Below are 23,141 nucleotides of genomic sequence, written 5' to 3'. Positions count from 1 at the left end.
TTTCATAGAACATACGAAATCGAAGGACTACATCTCCGAAGATATAAATAGCATCTTTCTCCCACAGATGAGAGGGGCAGGACAGCACAGGGGGAGTGAGAAGGCAAACAGAGGCAGAACTTCCGTTCTTCAGGGGAGCTGTGCAACTGCTGATTGCAAAGATATGGAGAAAAAAAGCTATTGGAAAAAAAATGGCCTAACTTCTAAGTGTCCCCTTAGAAGTTTCTGGGCTAAATTTTGTGTTAAACCGATAGATGTTGATGTTAAGATTTCTGCATCTTTGGGTGAAACCGCTGTGTACAACACATCCGACCCCCCCCCCCCCCCGCGTAGTGTTATTCTGGCTAATCTGAGACTGAAATAGACCCGGCTCTAGGTGCCATTCTGAGTCTGAGCACAAAACCTGAGAAGGCAAGTGTCAGGACCATGAGAACGTTACAACCAACAGAACGCAACAGAATGCAACACCTTTCCTCTCACCATTTCTTCTCAACGCATCACTGATTAACAGAACGGTGGGACAGGGACCTCAGAGTCAGTCCATTTGTCAGTTGGAGAAAGTGTTCAGGAGAAACTGGCGTATGGCTTCTCAGAAAGTTGGCCCCTGCTCCAGGGAAATGAGGCGCATGTTGAGTATTAAATATCAGTGTTTATCTGTGCAGCAGTCAGCGTTTGTTCCACAGTGACTGACCTCAATATTACCCAGCCTGACATGGTGTGGAGAGGTGGGAGGGGGTTGGAAGGGATGATGGGAAAATCTGACACAGCATCTAGTCAGAGTAAAACCAGCACCACCACTAAGCCAGTAAATCCTCTTTCAGCTTCTCGGCAGCTAACCGCACCACAGAGCTTTAAGACCTGGCTATCTGTTGCTTCTCAGAACTGATATCCCGTATGCAGTTATGGAGGAGGTGGAGGAGACCCACTGGTACCCTGTTTGGCTAACAGTCAGAGGCACTAACAGTTTGAGTCAGCATCCCGATGACACTGGGTAGAAGTGAAAAGAGGGGGTGGGAGATTGGAAGTGACAGACAGAAAAGCAGAAGGTGGAGTCCTGTTCCCTGAACTGCAAGCCATCTGTGGGAGAAACCAGGAGTGACCAAACAGGAAGGAGCAAAAGCAAAGGATGCTGGGAGGGTAGGCTGTGTGGTGTCAAGCCAGGGGTGGGAGTGGCACGGAAGAAGGAAGCACGTGTGAATTTCACCTCTGGCTTAGAGTGGAGTTGCTGACATCATAATGAGGCCCGTGCTGATTGGGCGAGAAGTTCACATCACAATGCGCAAGACCACGAAAAAACGCACTCATATAAGCAAACCCACCACAGTAACAATAAAGCGGGGCTATGTATGCTTCTAAACCCAGCTTTTTAAAAGAAAAGGCTTGTGACCGTGTTCTGCTCCAATATAGACCACAAGATAAATTCAAACTGCACTGAAGGGGGGCAGGGTAACATTTTGGCACTAGCTGACCACAGCCAGTTACTGAGTAAAATGGTTATTTTGAATTTCGGAAAATGATAATGATGTGAAGAGGTGACTGCCTAAAACTGGTTTTTGGGGTGCCAGTCTCAATCACTTCCCTTCAGGGCACTTTGAAATCTTCCCACCGCTGTAACACTCATTGCTCTTTGGTAAAATACACCTGGCAGATCACACGCCGATCTGAGCTCTCAGAGGTGAACACGGGGCGGGGCCGGGAGGGGTGGGGCAGGACTAGGGGTGGAGCTGATTGCAGTTCACAGCCACACTTCTGTGGATTGGAGGATGAGGAGGAGAAGGAGGAGGAGAAAGAGGGGGAGCAGCACGCCCCTTTCATCAGTCCGTCTCATTAAGGCCACATGGTCGTCTGAACTCCTGACCCCTCTCGTGGATCCATTTATTAGAAACTAGAGGAGGAGAGAAGAGAGTTAAGGAGGTCCAACTACTTCTCACACAGTGCTTAACTACAAACCTGTCACATCTGTTAGGAGAAGTGGTGGCTGTATTAATATCACTTCTTTAAGGAATAGTGCTGGCTGTATTAATACCATAAGTGGTGGTGGCTGTATTGGTCTCACAAGCGGTGGTGGCTTTATGGATATACCATCTTTAAGGATGGGTATCTGAGGTAAGGTGTATTATGATGTCATTATGTGTGAGCGGGAAGCTGACTCACCCCACTTGTTGCCCACAAGGACCGGACAGGCGGCATGTCGCGTGCTGTAATCTCCCTCTCCACTCGGAAAGAGGTTATACCAAAACACCGCTGTTCCCTGCAACACAGCACACATACACAGCACATGTACAACCATGTACTAACACGTTATGTGTACATCCGTGTTATTGCCACAACCCTGCATACTGAACGCTGCCCTCAGTAAGATGTCACCAGTAATTATGTTACCTTTTTAGGCCAGACTGCAGCGCCAACCTCTGGAAACACTGTGGCTCCCCCTGCTGGTACGTCGCTCATCTGCAACAAAGTGGGAAAAACTGTTGCGTTTGGAAGAGAATCCAAGGGAATGCAGCTAGAGCAGAGAAGAACAGAGGGAGGACGAATTCGGGGAGGGAGTGGAGAGAAGCCGTGAGGAAAAGAGACGGAGGTGAGGGAGAGACACTGGGGACACTCACGTAAAAGAGCCAGGTGGCGATGCGATTCCCAGTGCCCAGCTCTTTAAAGGCATCCGGCTCGTCTTTCTGTGGGGTTTCACATGGCAAGCAGGAAGAATGGGTCAGAGGAGGCAGAGACAGACTGGTTCAGTTACACTCCATAACCTCACTCATGTCCCCATTGCGCGCACACACACACACACACGGGGACCCATTCATACAGTGACACATACATACAAGCCAATAGACAGGCGCACACACACACACACACACAACCAGCATCCCATTCTCAAACTGAATGGCTCTCCATCCTATGCTCCAGTTATCACATTGAAAGACAAAAGGCCTTTGTTTACCCGTCCAAAATCGAAGTGTGGCTCATACTGTCCACCCACACCGTAATTTGCCACCTGTAGAGAGAGAAACAGAGAGAGAGAGAGAGAGAGAGAGAGAGATGTGAGGGATTCCATTGTGTTTGATAATCACAATAGAAATCTGAGGAGAGGCAGCCTCATTAAAAGGCAACCAAACACCCCTATTCTCATTGATTGAGGGACGTTCCCAAATCATTCCAATGCTCCACGCTGGCATTTTTATCACTGCTCTCAATAGCTTTCAATGTAGGAAAATAGAATAATTTTTATCTATGCCCCATCTTCAAGTTCATCTTGCCCTGTTCCCAGTGTGCCCACTCTCTGCTACACCCCCCCCCCCCCCATTACCTGCAGTTCCTCCGCGGTCTTGACGTCGAGCCCTGTGAGGTCCTCAATGCGCTGGTTTATCTTGTCCACCACAGGGTGCTCATAGGCTGCTAACCAGGCACTGTCATGGGGAGGAGGGGGGAGACGCGACCAATCAGAGCACAGCACGGCAAGGGGGAGGTGCCACCACAGAGGGCAAACAGAGAACAAGACTATGGGCAGCCTATGTCAGCCTGCCAACACATGCAACCGAGACACTCGTCCAACACAATCCCACCAAGAAGTCAAGGTGACCTATTCTTTCAACCATCACAGCAAGTGGTGGGAAATCATGAATGACATCAACAGACAGAAAAGAAACGCAACCTCCAGCATGCAATTTTAATGGTTAATAACAGGAGCATCCAAAAAGATGAAAGATGAGAATCAGAAGGAGGAAGAGGCAGGGTTGTGGTGATGGTGGCTCTGGTGACTTTCTGCACCCACAAACTGATCCTGGATCTACTTACCCTGCCTTAAACCTAGTACATCCCTCTTTTGTAAGAAAAGGCTGAAACTGACCCAGGGTCAGTGGTTGGGTGCAGGAATCTATCTACACAGAAGCGTCGGGGCCCTGACAGAATCTCCAATTGGCTCAGGCTGTTTTTGGCCTCTCAAGCTGCTCTTATGCAGGCACACATGTCTGCAGAGATGGTCCTCCAGGGCCTTGGTCTTGGCCGCGCCCAGCAGTGGCCTGGAGCCGCAGCCGCACGCCACATCTTCGGCTCTAACATGCCGCTTTAATGGCGGTTCAGCAGGGGTGAAGCCGGAAAGCATAACCATACCATAACCGGGCTGGCGACAGCCGGCAACAGAAGCCCTGTTTATGGTCCGCGAGGCCAGACACAGGCCAACACGCACGCTAAAAAAAAACACATCTGCTGTCTCTTCACACCCCGCAGTTCACTGGAACGTTGCCTTGTGCTTCATCTGCAGAGAAAATGCCCTTGAAATGACCGCTTACACAGACTAGAATTTAAAAGCAATGGAGTTCAGCAGGAGGGGGAGAGATGTCCCCATTCGCCCCCAAGGTCTGAATACACTCTAGGCACCGCCTCCGCCCAACCTCCGTCAATTTGGAAGATGAGGACTTAACGACCTCAGCGTGAATGCAAACCAACTCTGGGCAGGAGTGTGTGTGTGTCTGTGCATGTTTCATGAAAATACTGCAAAAGCGCTCAGCATGGGCATTGAGTTGTTAATCCAGAAAAAAAATCAATACGTGAATTGAGTCTTTAAAAATCTACCTTAAAGAAACAGACACATCCGTGCGTACATTCCACTGCCACGGGCTATCTCCAAACAGTCTCCAACACATTCCAACGGAACTATGCGTGCTGAGACACACATACGCACACACACACCTAAAGTTGCAGCCACCCGTAATACCACACCCAAAATCCCCAGCAACTGCGTGCTGATGGAGAGTCACACAGACAGGGGGTAATGAGTGGAGAGAGAAAAGCCACAGGGCTGCAGTGAATGTGTGTGTATGTGTATTTGAGTGTGTGAGAGTGTGTGTGTATTTGGGTGTTATGCTGGGCTGGTTATAAAAGTACGTCACAATGAATGAAATGAATGAGGATGGCATGACCGCTGGCCCACATCTTACGATAACGAGCTATTCCGATCCCAATTACAGAGCGCCGTGAGAGGGGGCTGTGCATCTGCTTCAACAAATATAGTCTCCCTAGAGCTACATCAAAGCGGAGAATACAAGCAGAACTTACCAACCCATGTTCTCTAATTCACCAGCTACTGGCTTTGGTTATAACTGGCATTCATTTAGGCTCTGTCAGGGCAAGTGCACTGAACACAGCTAAATGGGATGAATCATAGCTGGCATAAACGAAAAGTTGAAGTGGTTTATTCTAGATGCTGACTTGTAGTTAATGCCCAAGGGGTGTTTTTTGTTCTAAGCCCCACCAGAGGGCGCTATGCACCTTTCCTGCAGTGGACCTAAGCCTTCAAGACAGCAGATCAGAGGCACCCATGACTTCAAGTTCCCCCCCCACACGCACAATCTGCTAAATCTATCATAAGCCATTTGTGTCCCAACACTAGCTGTTGTTTATGTCAGTTTTACGAAGACAGCCCGAGAAAATAAAGGACTTTTCTCTTTAAAGACTACAGTGAGACCTCAAAGCTTTGCTAACCATCTGAGAGGGAGGTCAAACGGCTTTTAACCGTTTTTTGGTTTAATGCCGGGGGGGGGAGGCTGAAAAGCCCAGAGTGACCTTAATATTGACAATGGCATGACCCCTGCAGGTCTGCACCGGTCTGAGGTCAGAGGTCAGATTCCTGAGAAGAAAGGTGGCGTCTCTTCCTTGACCCGCCTGGAACACAGGAAGTGAATATACAGGGTCGCTGGCCCATTCTTCCATACGATCAGCTGTCAGCACCAGTCTGCCTGACCTGAAACAGGCCCACAGCTCAATATGACCTCTTCAAAGGAAGACCACTGCACCGCCTTGTGCATTATATAAGGACTGCACATCCAGCAAACATCTGGAGAATGTAGCTCTTGTGTGAATGACATCATGGCACTGCCGTCTCCGTGTACTGCCTCAGGCAGAGGATGCGTTCCCGTGTACCCTGTGGGAGGTGTCCCACCTGGGCATGGAGGGCCAGAGGGTCCTGAGGGGTTTGAGGCGTGACAGAGGAAGATGACCAAGGCAGATGACCGAGGCAGACCTGGCTCAAGAAGTGTAGGGAGTAGTTACAATCCATGATGGATCATGGATCACATGATGATTAGGGAGGATGTGGGGGGGGGGGGGCGGGGTGTGAGGCACAGCAGGAACAGACGGGGACCCGGCTCCCCTCCCCTTGACCTTTGACCCCTTACCTCTTGGAGACTCTGTACTGGGCGGTGGTGAGTTTCCCAGTTTGGGGGTCATGCACGGTGGCGCGCCTTAGCTAGTTCCCGTGGGCGGGCACAGCGGAGAGACAGAGAGAGAGGAAGGGGAGAAACGGTCACTGGCTGGCAATGCAACGCCCCACAGGAGGCCGGCTTTTGTGCTGGAACGGCCAATACTGCAGGGGTCGCCCTGAGACCGCGCCTTCCAAACTGCTCCGCCGTAGGACTTGCTCATTGGCCGGCCAGTGTGTGCGCAGCCAATGAACAGGCTGGCTCTGCCAAACTCCATGACAACAGTGGAGGGTGAGGGCTGCCATGCCTGCCCCCGTCGTACCCAAACTAGTGTTAATTTACAAAGACACAGCAAAAAAGGTAAAGGCTACCTTTTCTCTTCCCCTGTGTTAAATTCCAAAGCAGAGCCAGTACTCCTTAGCAAGAACAGAGTGTGACCAGAGGAACAGACTGTGCACCCCTATTCTCCCAAATATAAAACAGTTGGATCTTATAACACTTTCTCTCCAGGAGTTGTGGGCTCCTTGCTCCTCAACCAGCACTGAGAACAGAGAGAAAGCACCACCTACAGGAGTTACACTGACTAGGTACAGAGCTCATCCATCTTTTTAACTTACCAGACACAAAATGTCATAGAAATATTTTATGCTAACATCACTGCCCAGAAAATGGTTATGCAGTCAGCAACAGGAAGTACATTTTAGTGTCTGCAGTAATTTAGGTCCTGACCCGGCAGACTGACAGACTGCACTGCCCTGTTATTTGGAATCTGAAGAGTGCAGTCTGGACTCAAAGTGCACATTTAAGTCCTGTGGTGGTGTCATCTGTTCTTGCTAAGGAGACTTCTGGCCCAAGCGTGCAGAAAGGAGGCGGGGATTGATGGCAGGGGTGAGGGGGGGGGGCAGGGGCTCCACTACTTGGGGTCCCCTCCCCCACCCCCACCGCTCTCACCACACCCGTGTACCTTACCTCTTGCTGATCCGGTATGAGGCGGTTTCCAGCACACCAGTGATGGGGTTGGAGATGGTGGCCCTGCGCAGCTGTGGAGCCAACCGGCGGAGAGGTTACAGGGCACTCCCCACACCCGGACTGCACCTGCTCTCCCTCCGCACTGTGCGTCCCTTCCGGGCTCCACTACCCTCTGAGTCATCCTGTCCTCGTTTAACTCCTCCACTCTTACTCTGGCTACAGAAACTCTGCCTGGTCTGTAGCCTGGTCTCAGTCCTCCACTCTTACTCTGGCTACAGAAACTCTGCCTGGTCTCAGTCCTCCACTCTTACACTGACCACAGAAACTCTGCCTGGTCTCAGTCCTCCACTCTTACACTGACCACAGAAACTCTGCCTGGTCTCAGTCCTCCACTCTTACACTGACCACAGAAACTCTACCTGATGTTTTTGTCAGCTTTGCTCCAATGACCAGTGACTGATTACATCACGATAATCAGGATTTCTCAGCGATTGGTCAAAGCCAAAGCACAAGTGTCACACTGCCACAACTCTTAAGTAAATGGAGCTGATAATTAATGTCACCTAAGAGGAGGTTTGGACTTCCCAGCTTCTCCTGACACTATTTGTCTGCACACCACCCTGTCCTGGCTGTCTTTCTCTGCACACCACCTTCTCCTAACTGGCTCCTTCTCGGTACACCACCCTATTCCAACTGTGCTTGTACATTGGCAGTTAATAGCCACTTCATGAATCAGTACCCGCACAGACTGGCAGCAAGCATGCCATCTGAGTGTTAACTGCGTAGCTGCAGCATATAACTTGCCCTTCTTTCCCTCTGTATGGACACCACTGCATGCTGCATATTAATTTTTTGGTTCTGGAGGTTACGTATGTATAAAACATATCAGTTAGCTATGGCACTATGCACTATGAAATATGAAATAAGTCATTTACCATATTTAGGGAATTTCTAAGAGGTCCGACATGTCATTCCACAGGCATCTGGTTAAAATCCTCTACTGTACTCCCTCTGACCCTCCTCTTCTTATCTGCATGTCTCTGTAGCCCGACTGCGCCTCTTTCCACACTCCTAACCTGCTCTACTCCCTGCCAGACAGACATTCAGAGCTGCGGCCGGTCTATGCAATGACACCAGCAAGGAGCAGGGCAAAGCACTTACACACCGCAGCTACACAAAAGCTCAGAGTGCAAACACGAGACAAGCGGTGCGCGCGCACACACGGCACGTGACCACACGCATATGGTGTGCAGCACATATGCATAGTTCGCATGCATAGTGTCCACATGCAATGTCAACAGGGAGGGATGGAGGCTCTTATGGCCGTTCCGCTGGGGAAAGCCTTTTCTCCTCACACATGCTGCACCCCCCTCCCTCCCTCCCTCCCCACCCACCCAACCAGGCTCCTCCTCCTTTCCACTCCACTGCAAGCACAGACCAGGCCTGGAGGAGCCAGGACCACGGGAGGGAGGTCCCAGGGCTGCCAACCCCAGCTCTGCAGGGGCTCTAGTCCCTGCCCAGAATCTGACCGGCTGGCAGCACAGATTTTTGTTTCTGCAGCATCCTTATTCATGCATGCCATTTGCAGTATCAGATGCAAAACCTGCAGGCGGCAGTGTAACATAGTGGTAAGGAGCAGGGCTCGAAACTGAAAGGTTGCCAGTTTGACTCCCTGCTGGGGAACCGCTGCTGTACCCTTGATCAAAATACTTAACCCACAACTGCCTCAGAATATATCCAGCTGTATAAATGGATAATGTAAAAATTGTCTGCTAAATGACAATAATGTAATTTAATGTAATGAAACTCTCAAGGCAGTGGTGCCGTTCAGTGGCTTCTTGATGAAAGTCTCCTCCCATTTTGGGGACCTCTGCCTCTAGATCCTGCCCCCCCCCCAAATCCAAATCCCCAAACCCCTCCCCCCGCTTTGCTTCTGAGAGCAGAACTCACCCTGGGCTTGGCCAGCTCCTTCACCTTCTCGATCTCGCTGTGGGAGATGATGTCGTGGTAGCGGACGATGCGGGGGCGGTCCCACTCATCCTCCTGCTTCACTGGGCCTATCAGGTATCGCGGGTGACCGCCGTTGTCAAAGTAACGGCAGAACATGCGGCTCTGTCTGCGAGGGGTCTGTGGAAGGGGCGAGGAAGGGGGTGGGGGTACAAACAGAGGAAGAGAGGGTGAGATGGGAATAATAAGCCACGCCCAGCCTTCACAACCCCGCAGCCCCACCAGACCAATGGAGGAGTGGGGACGTTCTCACAGCTTTCGGGACGTTTCCTTGCTTCGACGGCATTAGGGGATGGTGCACAGCGCGCGCATGCACGCACACCCGGGCCTTCCGCTCCATCGCTAAATATAATGAAGTAAGTAAACAGGCATGGCCCAGGACAGCTGAGTCGGCGGGAAGCAGGGTGCGGCCTGTGGGCAGGGTCGATCGGGGCATTCCGGGGTCCGTGCCAACCCCGCTGCTCCCCGCTGCTGACTGGCACTGCCCGGGGCTGGCGAAATACCCAAAATGCATGCATGCATACATTCACACAAACACATCCAGAGCACAGAGCACACAGTAACAGCAGCCCTGAGCAGCGGACTTAACCTGGCCTGTCTCAGTGAGCCACCACCTTTGTGTTCAAAGGCCTGTACAAATGGAATTTTGAGATTTGGCCTGGGCAAAGCCATGTACTGAGCACATAAATACAATATGCATTTTCTCTACCTCTGTACACTAATCTATCTGTGTCTCTGTCCATGTATGTGGGCAAGTCTTTGTGTGTCTGTCCTTGTGTGTGGATTAGTCTCTCTGTGTCTCTGTCCGTGTGTGGACTAGTTTCCCATGTGTCTGTGCACTAATTTCACTAGTGCTGCTGACCATGAAGGCATTAAGTGTGCCACTGAGTGCACCAGTTTCACTGTGCCTGTGACCACGAAGGCACGGAGCCCTCTCTCCATCTCTGTGCATGCACGCACAGTAACTTCACAGCAACTCTGACTGAGCACTGCGCTTCTCACCAGTTTGATCCCCTCTCCGCGGCACAGCTTCTCATACTTGGCCCTCTCGGGGAGGTGGTCCACGGGCCGGCCCTTCTTGGCGCCCGCCTCCCTCTTCTCGCGCTCCTTGCTGTCGTTCTGTCTGGTGCTCTGCTCCGCCTCGGCCCTCCTCTGCTTAGCCAGCTGGTACTCAAAGTACTTCAAGTTTCCGTTGGCACGCTGGTGCTCGGGGTCTGCAAAAGCAAATTACAAAGCTTTCACCTCCACAGAGGCTCTAGTGTTCACCACAAACTCTGTAACATTACATTACATTATCGGCATTTACCAGACGCTCTAATCCAGAGCAAGCACGGGTTACAATTTTTATGTTACCCATTTAAACAGCTGGATATTTACTGAGGCAATTCTATGTTAAGGTACCTTGGTACCAAGGGTACAGCAGCAGTGCCCCAGCAGGGAATTGAACCAACAACCTTTCGGTTAGGAGTCTTGCTCCTTACTATGCTACACTGCTGCCACAGTGTATCCAATTTGCCTTCAAAATAAGTGGGGCATGTCAGAATGAGGCAAGCATCTGTTAGGAACACCTGCCACAGCTAAATATTACTCAGTAAACAGAAAGAGTCGGACTCCAAACCCGAAAGTTAACTCCTCCAATTGGCCTGTGTGTGGGGGGGGGGGACTCACCCAGCTTGAGCAGCCTCTTGGTGAGCTCCAGGGCTCTCTCCAGCTCCCCCTGCTGGTAGATGGAGTAGCTGAGGTAGTCCAGCACGGTGACCTTGTCGATGGGGGACTCCTCCCCCTCATCCATCTGCTTCAGGGACTGGGCCATCCACAGCTCTGTGTGGTAGTAGTCGGCATCCGAGTAGGCAATCTTGCCCAGCTCAAAGCAGTCCTCCGCTGTCAGGGTGGACTTGTACGTCACCCCTGTGGAGCAGATACAAGCACAGGGCAAAATTTATTTTAACAATCAAAGATTTAACTTAGAGGCTTTTCGTTATACCACTTTGTTTATTTAATTATTACTTAATCTGATTAAGTGTTATGAATAAATTAAGTGTAATTGTTTAAGCGCTTAATTAGGGACTTAAAATGCGTACAATTTTACATTATCAGCATTCAGCACCCTACTTAAAATAGCTACATTTATACTAAAGGAAGTGTACAGCAGAGCCCTTACTGAAGTACAACAGCAGTGTCTCCCATCGAATGTAACGCCAGGACCCTCAGATGCAGATTATGGCAATTGTACAGCAGAGCCTGACTGGGAAACAACAGCAGTGTCTCCCATCGAATGCAAACCCAGGTTTACCCAACGCCTAGTCCACTCACCACTGCCACAGCTCACGCCGCCCTCACTTACCCAATCCACTTAAGTACAAGCTGCCCTATAATTCCCCCATCCTTGCCCACACCCCTCACCCATTCCCCCATACTCCCAGCCACTCCCAGGGCCACTCACCAGGCAGGTCCCCATTGGACATGGTCTCCGTGTCCAGCTGGTAAGTGTCCTGAAGCCTCAGCAAGGCCTTGGCCGCCCCTGTCTGGTCCTCGTCGTTGGGGAAGTACTGCCTCTGAATGGTCAAGTTGGAGACAAACCCTGGAGAGGAGGGAGAGACAGCGACAGAGGGTGTGATTTGTGTTTCACAGACAGTGCCCTTCATGATAGGGTTACTATAAAACAACAGGAGGCCTAACTAGCTCTTAAAGGTCCTAAAGTCTTCTGCAGAGACTTCATGGACAACTTGGACAAAAGGGTGGAGCCATCTCTTGCTATTAAACCACCCATTTATACAAGAATGAGAGTGATAATGTGGCTCCAATTGGCTCCAATCATCTAAATACTGGCAGCACAAATTAGCTGACTAAGAAAGCCTCACTTGACCATTACTGCGAGAGAGCAAACACGGGCCCGATGTTGCCACATGAACAAACACACTTTCTTATTGATAACACAATGACAAATCACCGGGTGGTTGTCTGGTGGTGGAGAAACAAGACAGACAAAGAAACAGAGAGACAGACAGACAGAGCTGCGGTTCTGACCATCCGACATGTCCTTGAGCACCAGGCTCTCCAGCTCTCCCCACTCTGTGTTCAGCCTCTTCATCAGCTTGAAGGCATTCACCGGGTGGCCCAGGAAGCCCTCGGGGTCCTGCGTGGCAGTGGCTGTTAGCGCATCCAGCTTCTCCGCCCACCTAGGAAGAGATGGACACACACATGAAGGCAAGCACGCAAACACACTTTGAGCTCCATATAAACTCCTCATTAGGCTCTCTTTATCAAAGGGCACGCTGTATTGTTTTATGACAAAACACAACCCAGGGAAAGTGTTTGGTTGGACTAGTCAAAAGTTTGGACACATCTGATTAAGATAATGGGAAACACATACTCAAAGACATTTTGATCTTAAGACCTATAATGCTTCAAAGACCTAAATGCTTGAAATTTGTTTCTTAGACAAAAATAAATAGTGATTTTGGTGCCTATGCATCAATTTCCTTCCAAAAATAATTTTTTTGGCTACTTTGAGGAATCTAAAATATAAGACAGTTTTGATTTGATTTATGTGGTCACTGCATGGTTCCATTTGTGTTATTTCATAGTTTTGATGTCTTTACTATTATTCTAAAATGTGGAAAATAGTACAAATAAAGCATGAAAGTTGTGTGCAAACTTCTGACTGGTACTGTATATGATATTATATCATGCAATAATTCAACCGTGTAAGTGCCACGACTCCATGCCTCGTGGCATGTTTACTGAAACACTTCTCTTGGAGTTTTTTCCCAAATACTTCTACAGAAAACTTCGATGTCAAGCTCCAATTAGTAATACACATACAAGGCAAGTTACAAACACACAAGAGAATGACCTTATATGAACTGAAGTCAACATGTCCTGGGAAACAACTTAACGCTGACTGAAATACGCTCTGTTTCTCTAGCCTCTGCCACACCCTATGACCACAGCGCCCTTTGCCAGGGTCAGTTTACTTCCCATAAAGAAAAGGCAACGTGGGCCATTCAGAACTGGGTCATTCAAAACAGAGGCCACACCCAGTATTTACACACACAAACCCTGTAAATGATACGTACTGGCACTGTACCAGGGAGCAAAGAGCACTGAAGAACTCAGCCACTTGGGACACTGTGCTTGCATGTTGGCATTTGCACATGTCTGTATGTGTGTGTATGTGTGTTTGCATCTGTGTACACACATGTATCTGTGTACATGCGCGCTTGTTGAAAGTCCTTGTTTATGTGCTTGCTTTGTACATTTCATGATGTTTTGTGAAATGCATTTTTGTGCATTGGAAGTCCCTTTGGGTAAGAGTGTCTCCCAAATGACAAAATGTAAATGTGAATGTTTTAAAGCATCTGTGTGGCATGTGAGTGTGTTTGAATACATTTGTATGTGTATATGTAAGTGCATATGTGTACATGCGGGTATACATCTACCTGTATGTATGTGTGTGTGTGTGTGTGTGTGTGTGTGTGTGTGCAGTGAACACGCGTGCAATCACTTACTTTTTGACTTGCTTCAGCTTGCTCTCTTCAGCCCGGATGTAATCCTTCAGGGAGGTGACCAGATCCTTCTCGATGAACAGCAGGTCAGTCATTTGACCTGGACAGCAAAGACACACACACACACACACACACACACACACAAACACAGTTGGTTGAGCTGCAAGCTCCAGAGAGGTAGAGTCAGAGGGTGGGCTACACCTTGTTAATATTGTGCTGGCATCATGTTACTGATTAGTATTACTTCAGGGGGAGGTTGGGACTGCATCAGGTTAGACTGTGAATACTAAATCAGAGCAGTGTCACAGAGGACCAGCACCTGCCACAACAGAACGCACTGCAGACCGACAGAAATCCCCACAGCTCCTGTGGCTCTTAGGCTTCGGTGGAGCCGCTGCTGGGATTTTCCAAAGCTTCCCAGGGCCCCGGCAGAACGGAGGATGAGGTGGAGAGAGGGAGGCTGCGGAGCTGAGCAAACTCACCAATGGATGTGAAGAAGTCATTGTGCGCAGAGGTCCTGCAGAGTAGACAGCTCAGCACCAACGCACAGAAGGCACGCGGATCCATGCTCAGCCTGCAGGGAGAGGGAGGGGGAGGGGGAGAGGGAGGGGGAGAGGGAGAGGGAGGGAACGTGAGAATGCACCAGCACTGAGAGTGAACTCTACACAGGGCGGCTGGGTAGCATAGTAGTTAAGGAGCAGGTCTCGTAACCGAAAGGTTGCCAGTTCGATTCCCCACCGGACCACTGCTGCTGTACCCTTGGGAATGGTACTTAACCCAGAATTGCCTCAGTAAAGATCCAGCTGTATGAATGGTGTAACATGTAAAAAACTACAACCTATGTAAGTTGCTCTGGATAAGAGTGTCAAATGCCAATAATATAATGTAATTAAATGAGCACCACTGGAAGGGAAAAAGTCTAAAGAGGGGCAGAGAGAAAGAGAGGGGGACAGAGGATGCATCCATCCTACTGTGGCAAAACATCTGAAAAGAAATGGAGTGAGACACGAGAGAGAGAAAGGAAAAGAGAGAATGTGGTGGTTCTGAGAGTGAACATCTGAAATTTTTCAGAACCGGAATGGAACAGGCAGAGACTGATAAGAGAGAGTGAGAGCCGCTTTAACTTCAACCAGACTGCCTATCCGGGGGAAAGCAGTGGTGCGGTATATTTGTAGCGGGAGAAAATCAGGGAGGGGTAAAAATGAAGAACACCTGCGGCCATAAAGGAGAATTCCAGGGAGAACGTGGCACATAAATCTGTCAGACGCAACTTGGGAATGTCTTTCCTGGATTGGCCCGATACGAGGGACGCAACGTCTTCCCGATATCGCGGTCTCAACATGCCACCTTTGGCGATGCGAAACCTTCAGTGGCTTAAAGCACCTGGATGGAGCAGTGTTCCGATATCACCTGTTTCCCTGGCGGCCCTGGCTATGTTATGTCTGCTACCCCACGGCCGAGCAGTCCAAGGCTCTGTGATAACTTCCCAGTCTCTTTCTCACCTCTCTTTAACCTTGCTTCCCCACCAGTTATGTTACATTACATTGAATTACATTTAGCAGACAACTCTTATCTAGAGTGACCTACACAGGTTGCAATTTTCTCCATTTATACAGCTGGATATTTACTGAACCATTGTAGGTTAAGTACCATGCCCAAGGCGTACAACAGCAGCACCCCAACGGGGAAACAAACCAGCAACCTTTCGGTTCACGACACCTTCTCCTCTACCACTCTGCCGCTTAGCTCCTGGATTCTAACAGCGGCACCAGGTGAACGCACGTGTCCTACTTTTCCGAAAGCCGCCGGATGGAAAATTTGCAGCGGATTTCAGAACAGGAAGAGAGGAAATGCACAAAGCTGGATTAAGCGCGGGCCCCCGTGACGAAAGTCCAGATCTCCCCCCCCCTAGCTCGGCCAACTGACACGGCAGCTTCCAGAAGGCATGGGCTGGCGCGGCATGGAGCCGGCGTGGAGCTGGCACTGCAGGGCAACACGCCAAGTGCCCTCCGCCCCCCGCGGCATGCCGCTGCGTTCTTCCTCCTCCCGCGGCGCCGATGCCCGCTCCGCCAACATTCTGCGGCGGCAGCCATGGGGCAGAAACACGAGCGCTTCCTCTTCCCATCTACACACCCATCTGACCCCCAAACACACTCCCCCGCTCCGATACTGCCGCGCAGACCCACAGCAAAGGCACACGCTTCAACTTTTTGGTTTAGCAGTGATGCATGGCAGCACAGACTCTGCGTTAGGGAAACCTGGGTTTGCATTCAGAGGGAGACACTGCTGTTGTACTTCTGTGAGTCTCTGTTGTTCAGCTGCCATACTGTGGACCCGAGGGTCCTGACTTCACATTCATGGAATGATACTGCTGTTGTACCCTTGGGCGAGGTACTTCACCTACAATTGCCAGACAATTGCTCAGTAAATATCCTGCTTCCTGCAGTTACCATAAAGTGGACCTGAGGATTAAATAAACCCCATGCAAGCGAGGTTCAAATCTATCACCACACAGCCTGTGCCATCCGTCAGCTCATGCCGTCTTCCAGGCTGGACTGAAGTCCCAGGAGGTCGATCTCTCCATGCATCTGTTTGTGTTGAGGTGAGCAAACAGCATTCCGCCTTAAGTGAGCATCAAAAGCTGGCAGCCGACTGAAAAGCCAAACCGGTGACCAAAGCACCCGGGCAGTGGAAAGGGAATCCATGGCGTTTGAGACAGAGTTTCAAAAAAATCTGCCCCTGAGCCACAGGGTCCTCAAGCACATCAATTTGGGGGACCGAGCGGAATAAAAGGATTGAGGATAAAAGGTGACACAAACTTGCCACCGGCGCCAAGATGTCGAGCGGCACACCTCCTCTCTCCTGGATGTGTGAACACCACCATGTGGCCTTGTCTGGCTAGGCTACTGTCACAGTACAGGCCAGGGCAAGCCCACCTGCCTAACTGCCAATTACCCATCCTTGCCAAGGCCGCTATCCGGGTAACTCTTTCAGAGACTGGAGGTAGATTTACAAAGAAAAGATGTCTTAAGGTTTGCAGAAGAAAAATGTGCAATAGGACTAAATTTACAAGGGAGAACAGCTATCACATCTGACAAATACTATGCTACAAGAAGGAGTGGGCAATAGAACTTTCAATGCTTGATCAACAGAGCAAGTTATCTAACAATGGTTATTAGATGTTGCTTTACTACAAGGTATGTTAAATGGGTCAGCAAATAAAAATATTACTCTTACTTTTCTGTTTACATGTGGTGTCTTCCAAGAATAGATAGTACAGCCCTTTAAGAAGATAAAGCATAACAAAAGCTCTCACATTGTCTTGAAGTGTTCTATAGCAGTTGGAAATGGACAGATTTTATTATGTTGGCCTTCAGCCTTTAACCTGAAAGATTTATTCACAAATTGTTCAAGCTGATATTGTGAAAAAAAAACATTTCAGCAACTGAAATATTTTGGATACAGAAAAAGGTGTCTATACATGTCTATGACTTAAATAAATGGAGCAACAAAACATTTTAAACAGTATCTTTACTAGTGATATTAACTGAAAGGCCTTACACAGCATTTGGGTGGACTGCTTTATTTAGTTTGGCACAATTTGAGCACTCAAAAAAATGTTAACAAAACAGTTGGCAAAAATATTACTCTGTCAGGATTTATGCAGCTGAACCTTTAAACTGAAATGAACATATTAAGAAGTACTCATTTTTTATTACTGCGCACTCAAGGCTTGAAATGCATGGAGCTCACAAAGATGCTGAGAAGAACCCACACTACTCAGGCATCCCCTCCAAATAAACAATTCTGTGGGAATACCACAACCACAGCCAACTACATGACCAACACTACCTCACGCACTGAAACTGGAGCTCATTTTAAAAATCTTCCTGTCACCCTCCGCTACCCTGCTATCCCAGGCTGGCACTATACTCAGAGTTAACAGAAAGCTAGAGACACCCAATGGTGATGGAGGGACACATGGTGACAACCCAGGGTGCTCACAAGCATTTGAAATGAACACTGGGAAATTTCACAGCGCATGTGCTCGACCAAAACAAAAGCTCTGAAAAGTGGGACAACTTCAAACGGTGAGCTCCACCACCCCCTCCAGAGGAACACGTTATTAGGCGAAAATCCCACTCCATGTCCTAAAGACCCACTGCTGTTAAGCCTCATTATGGAGACTTTAGACTTTAGGTGAAGGATGTACTTCACAGAGAAATAGCTTCTTTCAGAAAAAAAAAATTCTCCACCACCCTTCCCCCCAATTCCTCATCCATGTGTACTCTCTGCACTAACCAGGTGTCTCCACTTCACCTAGGAGCCCATGCAGAGCAGTAATCACTTCCTGTTTCACTAAAAGGCATGTGTATTTCGTTCCTGCGCCCTGCATAAAACAGTCTTATTTTATGAAGCAGCATCACATCTTGTCTGTCCAAGGACCATACTTCAGACAAACTAGTCAGCACATTTATGTGTGTTCCACGTCGTGTGCAGCCTTACGCTGTGGAAACTGCAAGAACTGTAAGCATCAAAAGACAAAGAAGCTGATGGAATTTTTACGTCATGCAATTACAGACGGAGCTGCAGGGAACTCCAGCTCTCACAAAAGAGTACAGGTCACCTGCACTGAGGCAACAAGCTAGAGCACACAACTTATGGGACGGTGGTCTGAATTGCTGAAGTTTATATTGATGTTAGAGGAGAGATCAATATTTTGAACTAACACACAGTTTACAGAGGGACAGTTTGCTCTGGCTTTTTCCCACTCCCAATGAGGGTGTCCCCTCCCCCAACAGAAGGCTCACTGCAGGGGGTCAAGGCTTTAGACCACTCACATGGGAGACAGGAATGTGCAGTGTGTGGACTGTAATTCCTGCCAAAGGAGACTAGTAGAGACCTGTGTGGTTTAGCCTAATTCTCAGTTTTCCCAAAGCAGCAGTATACTAAATGAAGGAGGAAGTGACCCTTGTGGACAAAATGAGAAACCGTTCAATGTGCTCATTACAGCAGACTCCACACTTGCTGTAGACACTCGCTCTAGTCTGTAAACACGTGGGGGTTCACATTTTAACCTGCATGATAATACTAGACCTTTCTGCATTTTACTTGTTATAGTTAATGTGCAACAGCATTCAATGAGACTTCCAGTGAGAAAACCTGATATGCAAAACAAATACACATAGTAACAGTGTTAAGCAAAAGCAAATAAATATACCTTCCACCCTAAAATAGAAGGGTCATTTCCTGCCTTTCAAAACAAAAGGTAATTTACACAGTAGTTAAGGAAACACAACTGCATTCTACTACAGTGTCCTGAACACCACCCCTGCTTTAGTCACCTGACTTTCCCACCACTGTACAATCACAGCTTGCTAAGCTACAACCACCCCCCGTGCCATTTGGCACCTTCTAACCTACCAGGGTGAGAATCCATTCTTTAGCGCCACAACGCGTCTCACAGTCCCACCAAGATAACGTCCGAGCTTCACGGTTCGGACGTGGAAGGGCAAAAAGCAACAATCAAAGCTATCAGAACTTGATCACTGCAGGTGAACTCCGTTCTGGGTGCCATATGAGGACAAGCCATGTTTTAACTATGGGTAAAAGAATGGTCATCTTACAGTCAAGAAGAATGTAATTTAACTGTCAAAATGTGATTTGTGAAGTAAGACACAACTTTAATGTCATTCTTCTGCAGCAACCATTGCTGCTGGAACAGTTGCTCATACAAACTAGTACATTTACAATGCTCAGTTAGAAATACAACTGGTGACTTTGCTTCTAAAGTGAGAAGAGTAAGGGGCTCTACCATATTCATACTAACTGCAAAACTTAATGCCTGCATCCGCTGAGCTGGCAGTCATTGCACTGTCTATGCCAGAATGCATTTTTCTATTAAATTGTATTTACACAATGAAATCCCAAAGAGAGGCAGCTTGTACAACACATCAAATTCCAAACATGTTATTCAAAAAAAAAAAAAGGCTGCATTGAGACATTATGCATTCATCTCAATGGGTTTGCTTCTGGAATCTTCTTCCTGCGGCTTGAGAAGGACTGCTACAGCATAAAACATTTTCTTCTGACAAAATCATGGCTATGGGACAAATATCTTGTGAAAATTTGCTTTTACTCAAACTTGTCTGGCCTTCCCTCACCTGCAAACTGGGCTCTGTCTATGCGCACATAGGCCTCTCTATACTGGCTGATCTAGTGCTGGAGATTGGACTTCCCTTCATGGCCCTTGCTTACATTACAATAGAAAGTTGTGAAACATTTTAATACGCAGATTCTAGTACCCTCGTCCAAACAAATGCCAACCTATCTAATCAGAAAAGCTTACTTTGGCCCATGGAATATTCTGTAAAACAGAATTTCCCTCAATAAGATAGTGTTTTTATGCTGCTTTCTTAAAAACAGGAATCATAACCTCCTGTTTCCTGTTCCCCACAGCTGCACTGGCTATCAGCTTGGGTTTACGCTCCAGCAGAACATTCTCCTAAAAATTCAGCTGATAAAGACCTTCCAGGGTCCCTTCCATTCCAGGGGCTGGATATATGGAGATCCTCTGAGGGCTTTCCCTTATGTCTGGGGAACATGGCTAATGAACAAGTTTGACTGTCCTTGTCTGCTCAGATGCTTTCACGCTTAGTGTTAAAAGCATTTCCAGAGGACACTCTGTGGCTCAATCAGTAAAAGTGCTTGATGTCTCAAATGCAAGGCTGAGCACTATGGGTCAGATTCAGTTCGAGTTATGTCAACAGTGAGCCTATAGTAGCAGAAATATTATCTTTTCTCTGCTGGGGATACAGGAGGGGGGTCAGCTAACCAGTTGTCTTGGTTTGAAAGCAGTAACTTCCAAATAAATACTTAAGTGTTTTTTCAATTTACCATGGTATTAGGTTTTCTGCAGATCAAAACATTTCACATTCGGATTCAGTATTACAACCATGCACTTTGGCCATACCCTTGAATAACAAAACTAAACATGCATTACATTTGGCATCATTACTTTGGCAGCATTACACAACAGCAGTTGTTGACATTACCTTTAAAATTCTGAGCAAGTGAAGCAAAACTTTCCTAAAGGCCAAGGCACTCTGCCAGTAAGAACTGCTCAGAGTATTGCACTCGGTTTTAATATTAATGCATGCACTCGGGACACAGGGATGGAGCACAAGCTAAAAACTGCAAATGACTTAAGTTTTTACATTTTCATATCAACAATAACTAGTATTAGTGTTATTAGTAGAAGCAACAGTGACGGGGGTAATATTACTAGGAATATTAATTATAATTATTATTACTTGGGATATGGGCTAGAAATACAAACTGAAAACTGTGATAATATGTTACTAGCTGTTCTGAACAGACTTTCACTTATTTTATAATCCTCTCTTCTGACTGAAACACCTGCAGCTTGGATTCTGAAGCAGAATGTTTCACCTGTCTTGAGGTAGCATTCAGCACACTGCTGTGCCTGCCAAATGGTGGATCATGCCAGTTCAATTCACTGCCTGATTTCCCCCCCCCATAGAAAGAAATGCTGGCCTAGTGAATAATCAGCTGATTGGAGGTCATTAGGTCTGGGTGCAAGGTGCTATGGAAGTACTGAGGTGAGATGAGGTGAGCAAATATTCTTGAAAAAAACAGGTACACACAAAAAAGAAAACCATGTGATGACGCTGTCCTGAAATAAAGGGAAAGCTCTACTTCAGGAAACAAATCTTTTTACAATAAATGCATCATTTCCTGTTAGTCTGCATTATTCAGGGCAGCTTTGCCGACTTAAACACCTTCATTGCAACAATAAATTGCTTTCTACACTGACGCCTAACTATAATGCTGACGTAGTAGTTTATTCTAACGCAGTATGAGTGGCATGACTAGTTTCTCCTCACTAACTAAATTGCAATATTTAAAACACGTACCATTTTCATCCATCAAGTTCCTGTTTATTAGTAAGTGCGAGAAATTCTCCTTTAAACGTTACACTGTGAAACTCGTCCAAAATTTTACAGAATCACAACAGCTTTGACCGAGCAACGGAGATGAAAACCAAACGAGACTGCGAGGACAAACATAGCTACTTCACATAATCACACGTTAGGGTCAGTCTAAATTGAGCTGGGCAACGTTGCTTCTTAAATTTCCGAGCGGCCACAGAAAGTTTGGCTACTGTAGTGTAGACCATGAGCCATTCATTCGGATACGGAGAAACGGGGATTGGGGGTGGGGGGGTGTAGACTGCCACGTCTCTACCCCTCCCCCATCGCTCGGTTCCTGGATGGGAGTAAATTAGCTAGCCCCCAGCCTTGCACATCGTCACTGCCGGTCATCAAGTATCTGACCGACACATGAACTGTAATTGTTGGGTTAAATTCAGACTGCAACCCGACTTATTGTGCTGACTGTGGTTTAATGTTACCATGTAACTTTAAGATACGTCTGAAGGTCTTCGCAAGTTTGGTATAACTTTTACCGCTGTATCGCAGACATTGTACAAAAAAACGAATTCATTAGGATTCTGTATTCAATATATCATACAATAAAGAGGGAAATTGTGTTTATCCATCTCATTACGCCACGCAATAACGTAATGTACTGGTATGCAACCCATCTTCCAAGAATGCTGTATGTATATGCATACTGAGACAATACAGCAGACTATAGCAGCTAGTTAAGTTGATGGTGAAATAAACTGTAATTTGTGTTGTAAGTATGAAAATGACACTATTCGTGTTGCGCTGTTAGTATCGTCTAAGATATCAGATATTCTCTTTATATCACCATTTACGATGTTCCGAGCGAACTACCCCCACTAAGTAAAACTTTTCCACTGCAACCTCTGGATACCTCCACCTAAGCCAGCTGTTCGAACTCAGAGATAAAAACTGAGGGATAACATTAGCTATGGGCAAGAATTCCTGAGGCTGGCAACAATAACGATTTTGAGATATGCCTACAGCCATACCACTTTCAATCGATACGAGAACAGTAGAGTAAAACGCATACTGAGCAGTGTCCGCAAACGAGAAACCACTGTTGCTGCCAAAGGAAATTTCTAGATTGTTCCTCATAAATGTAGTGGTCAAAGCAATTCCAAATAACAACCAAAATAATACGTTATGCATATCAACGCATGAATACGACCTGTAGCATATAACGTTCACACCCGAATCATAACAGTACAATCGCAAGTAATTTTTTACCTCCTGATCCCCGTTCTCTCTCCCTGCTTCTACGTAGCCCACCGGGGTCTGCTCTCGAAGGCCAATTTACGCGACAGTTCGCCTCTCTCGCTTATGCTGGGTTTTATATCCGACTTGCAGAATCCTTGGGATTCGTGTCGCCACCTGGTGGTTCAGTCAAACAGAACTACGTGCAGAAGCTCACAACCCTCCGCAATTTTGGTATCACCGGAGTTCACGTAACAGCGAGCTTTTAGTAA

At 47.7% G+C, this 23,141-nt stretch overlaps 1 protein-coding gene across 2 annotated transcripts; it reads right to left on the bottom strand.

Annotated features, from left to right (window-relative positions):
• Positions 1-1,678: 1,678 nt before the first annotated feature.
• On the bottom strand, positions 1,679-22,972 carry p4ha1a (prolyl 4-hydroxylase, alpha polypeptide I a). Of its 2 annotated transcripts, none has more exons than XM_036521134.1 (15): positions 22,903-22,972; positions 14,167-14,258; positions 13,688-13,784; positions 12,204-12,355; positions 11,620-11,757; positions 10,845-11,084; positions 10,179-10,390; positions 9,120-9,296; positions 7,170-7,240; positions 3,311-3,410; positions 2,945-2,998; positions 2,610-2,675; positions 2,383-2,451; positions 2,155-2,251; positions 1,679-1,885 (listed from the first exon to the last, which is right to left on the bottom strand). In XM_036521134.1, exons 2-15 carry the CDS (start codon positions 14,249-14,251, stop codon positions 1,815-1,817), a joined length of 1,629 nt encoding a protein of 542 aa, XP_036377027.1. In that variant the 5' UTR covers positions 14,252-14,258; positions 22,903-22,972; the 3' UTR covers positions 1,679-1,814. The 2 variants fall into 2 exon arrangements, with proteins under 2 accessions (XP_036377027.1, XP_036377018.1); XM_036521125.1 differs by lacking the exon at positions 7,170-7,240 and adding an exon at positions 6,177-6,247.
• Between the last annotated feature and the right edge of the window lie 169 nt (positions 22,973-23,141).

This window comes from Megalops cyprinoides, chromosome 1 (genome assembly GCF_013368585.1).
Source record: "Megalops cyprinoides isolate fMegCyp1 chromosome 1, fMegCyp1.pri, whole genome shotgun sequence".
In the NCBI taxonomy this organism is placed as follows: domain Eukaryota; kingdom Metazoa; phylum Chordata; class Actinopteri; order Elopiformes; family Megalopidae; genus Megalops; species Megalops cyprinoides.
This window is presented reverse-complemented; position numbering and strand designations above follow the sequence as displayed.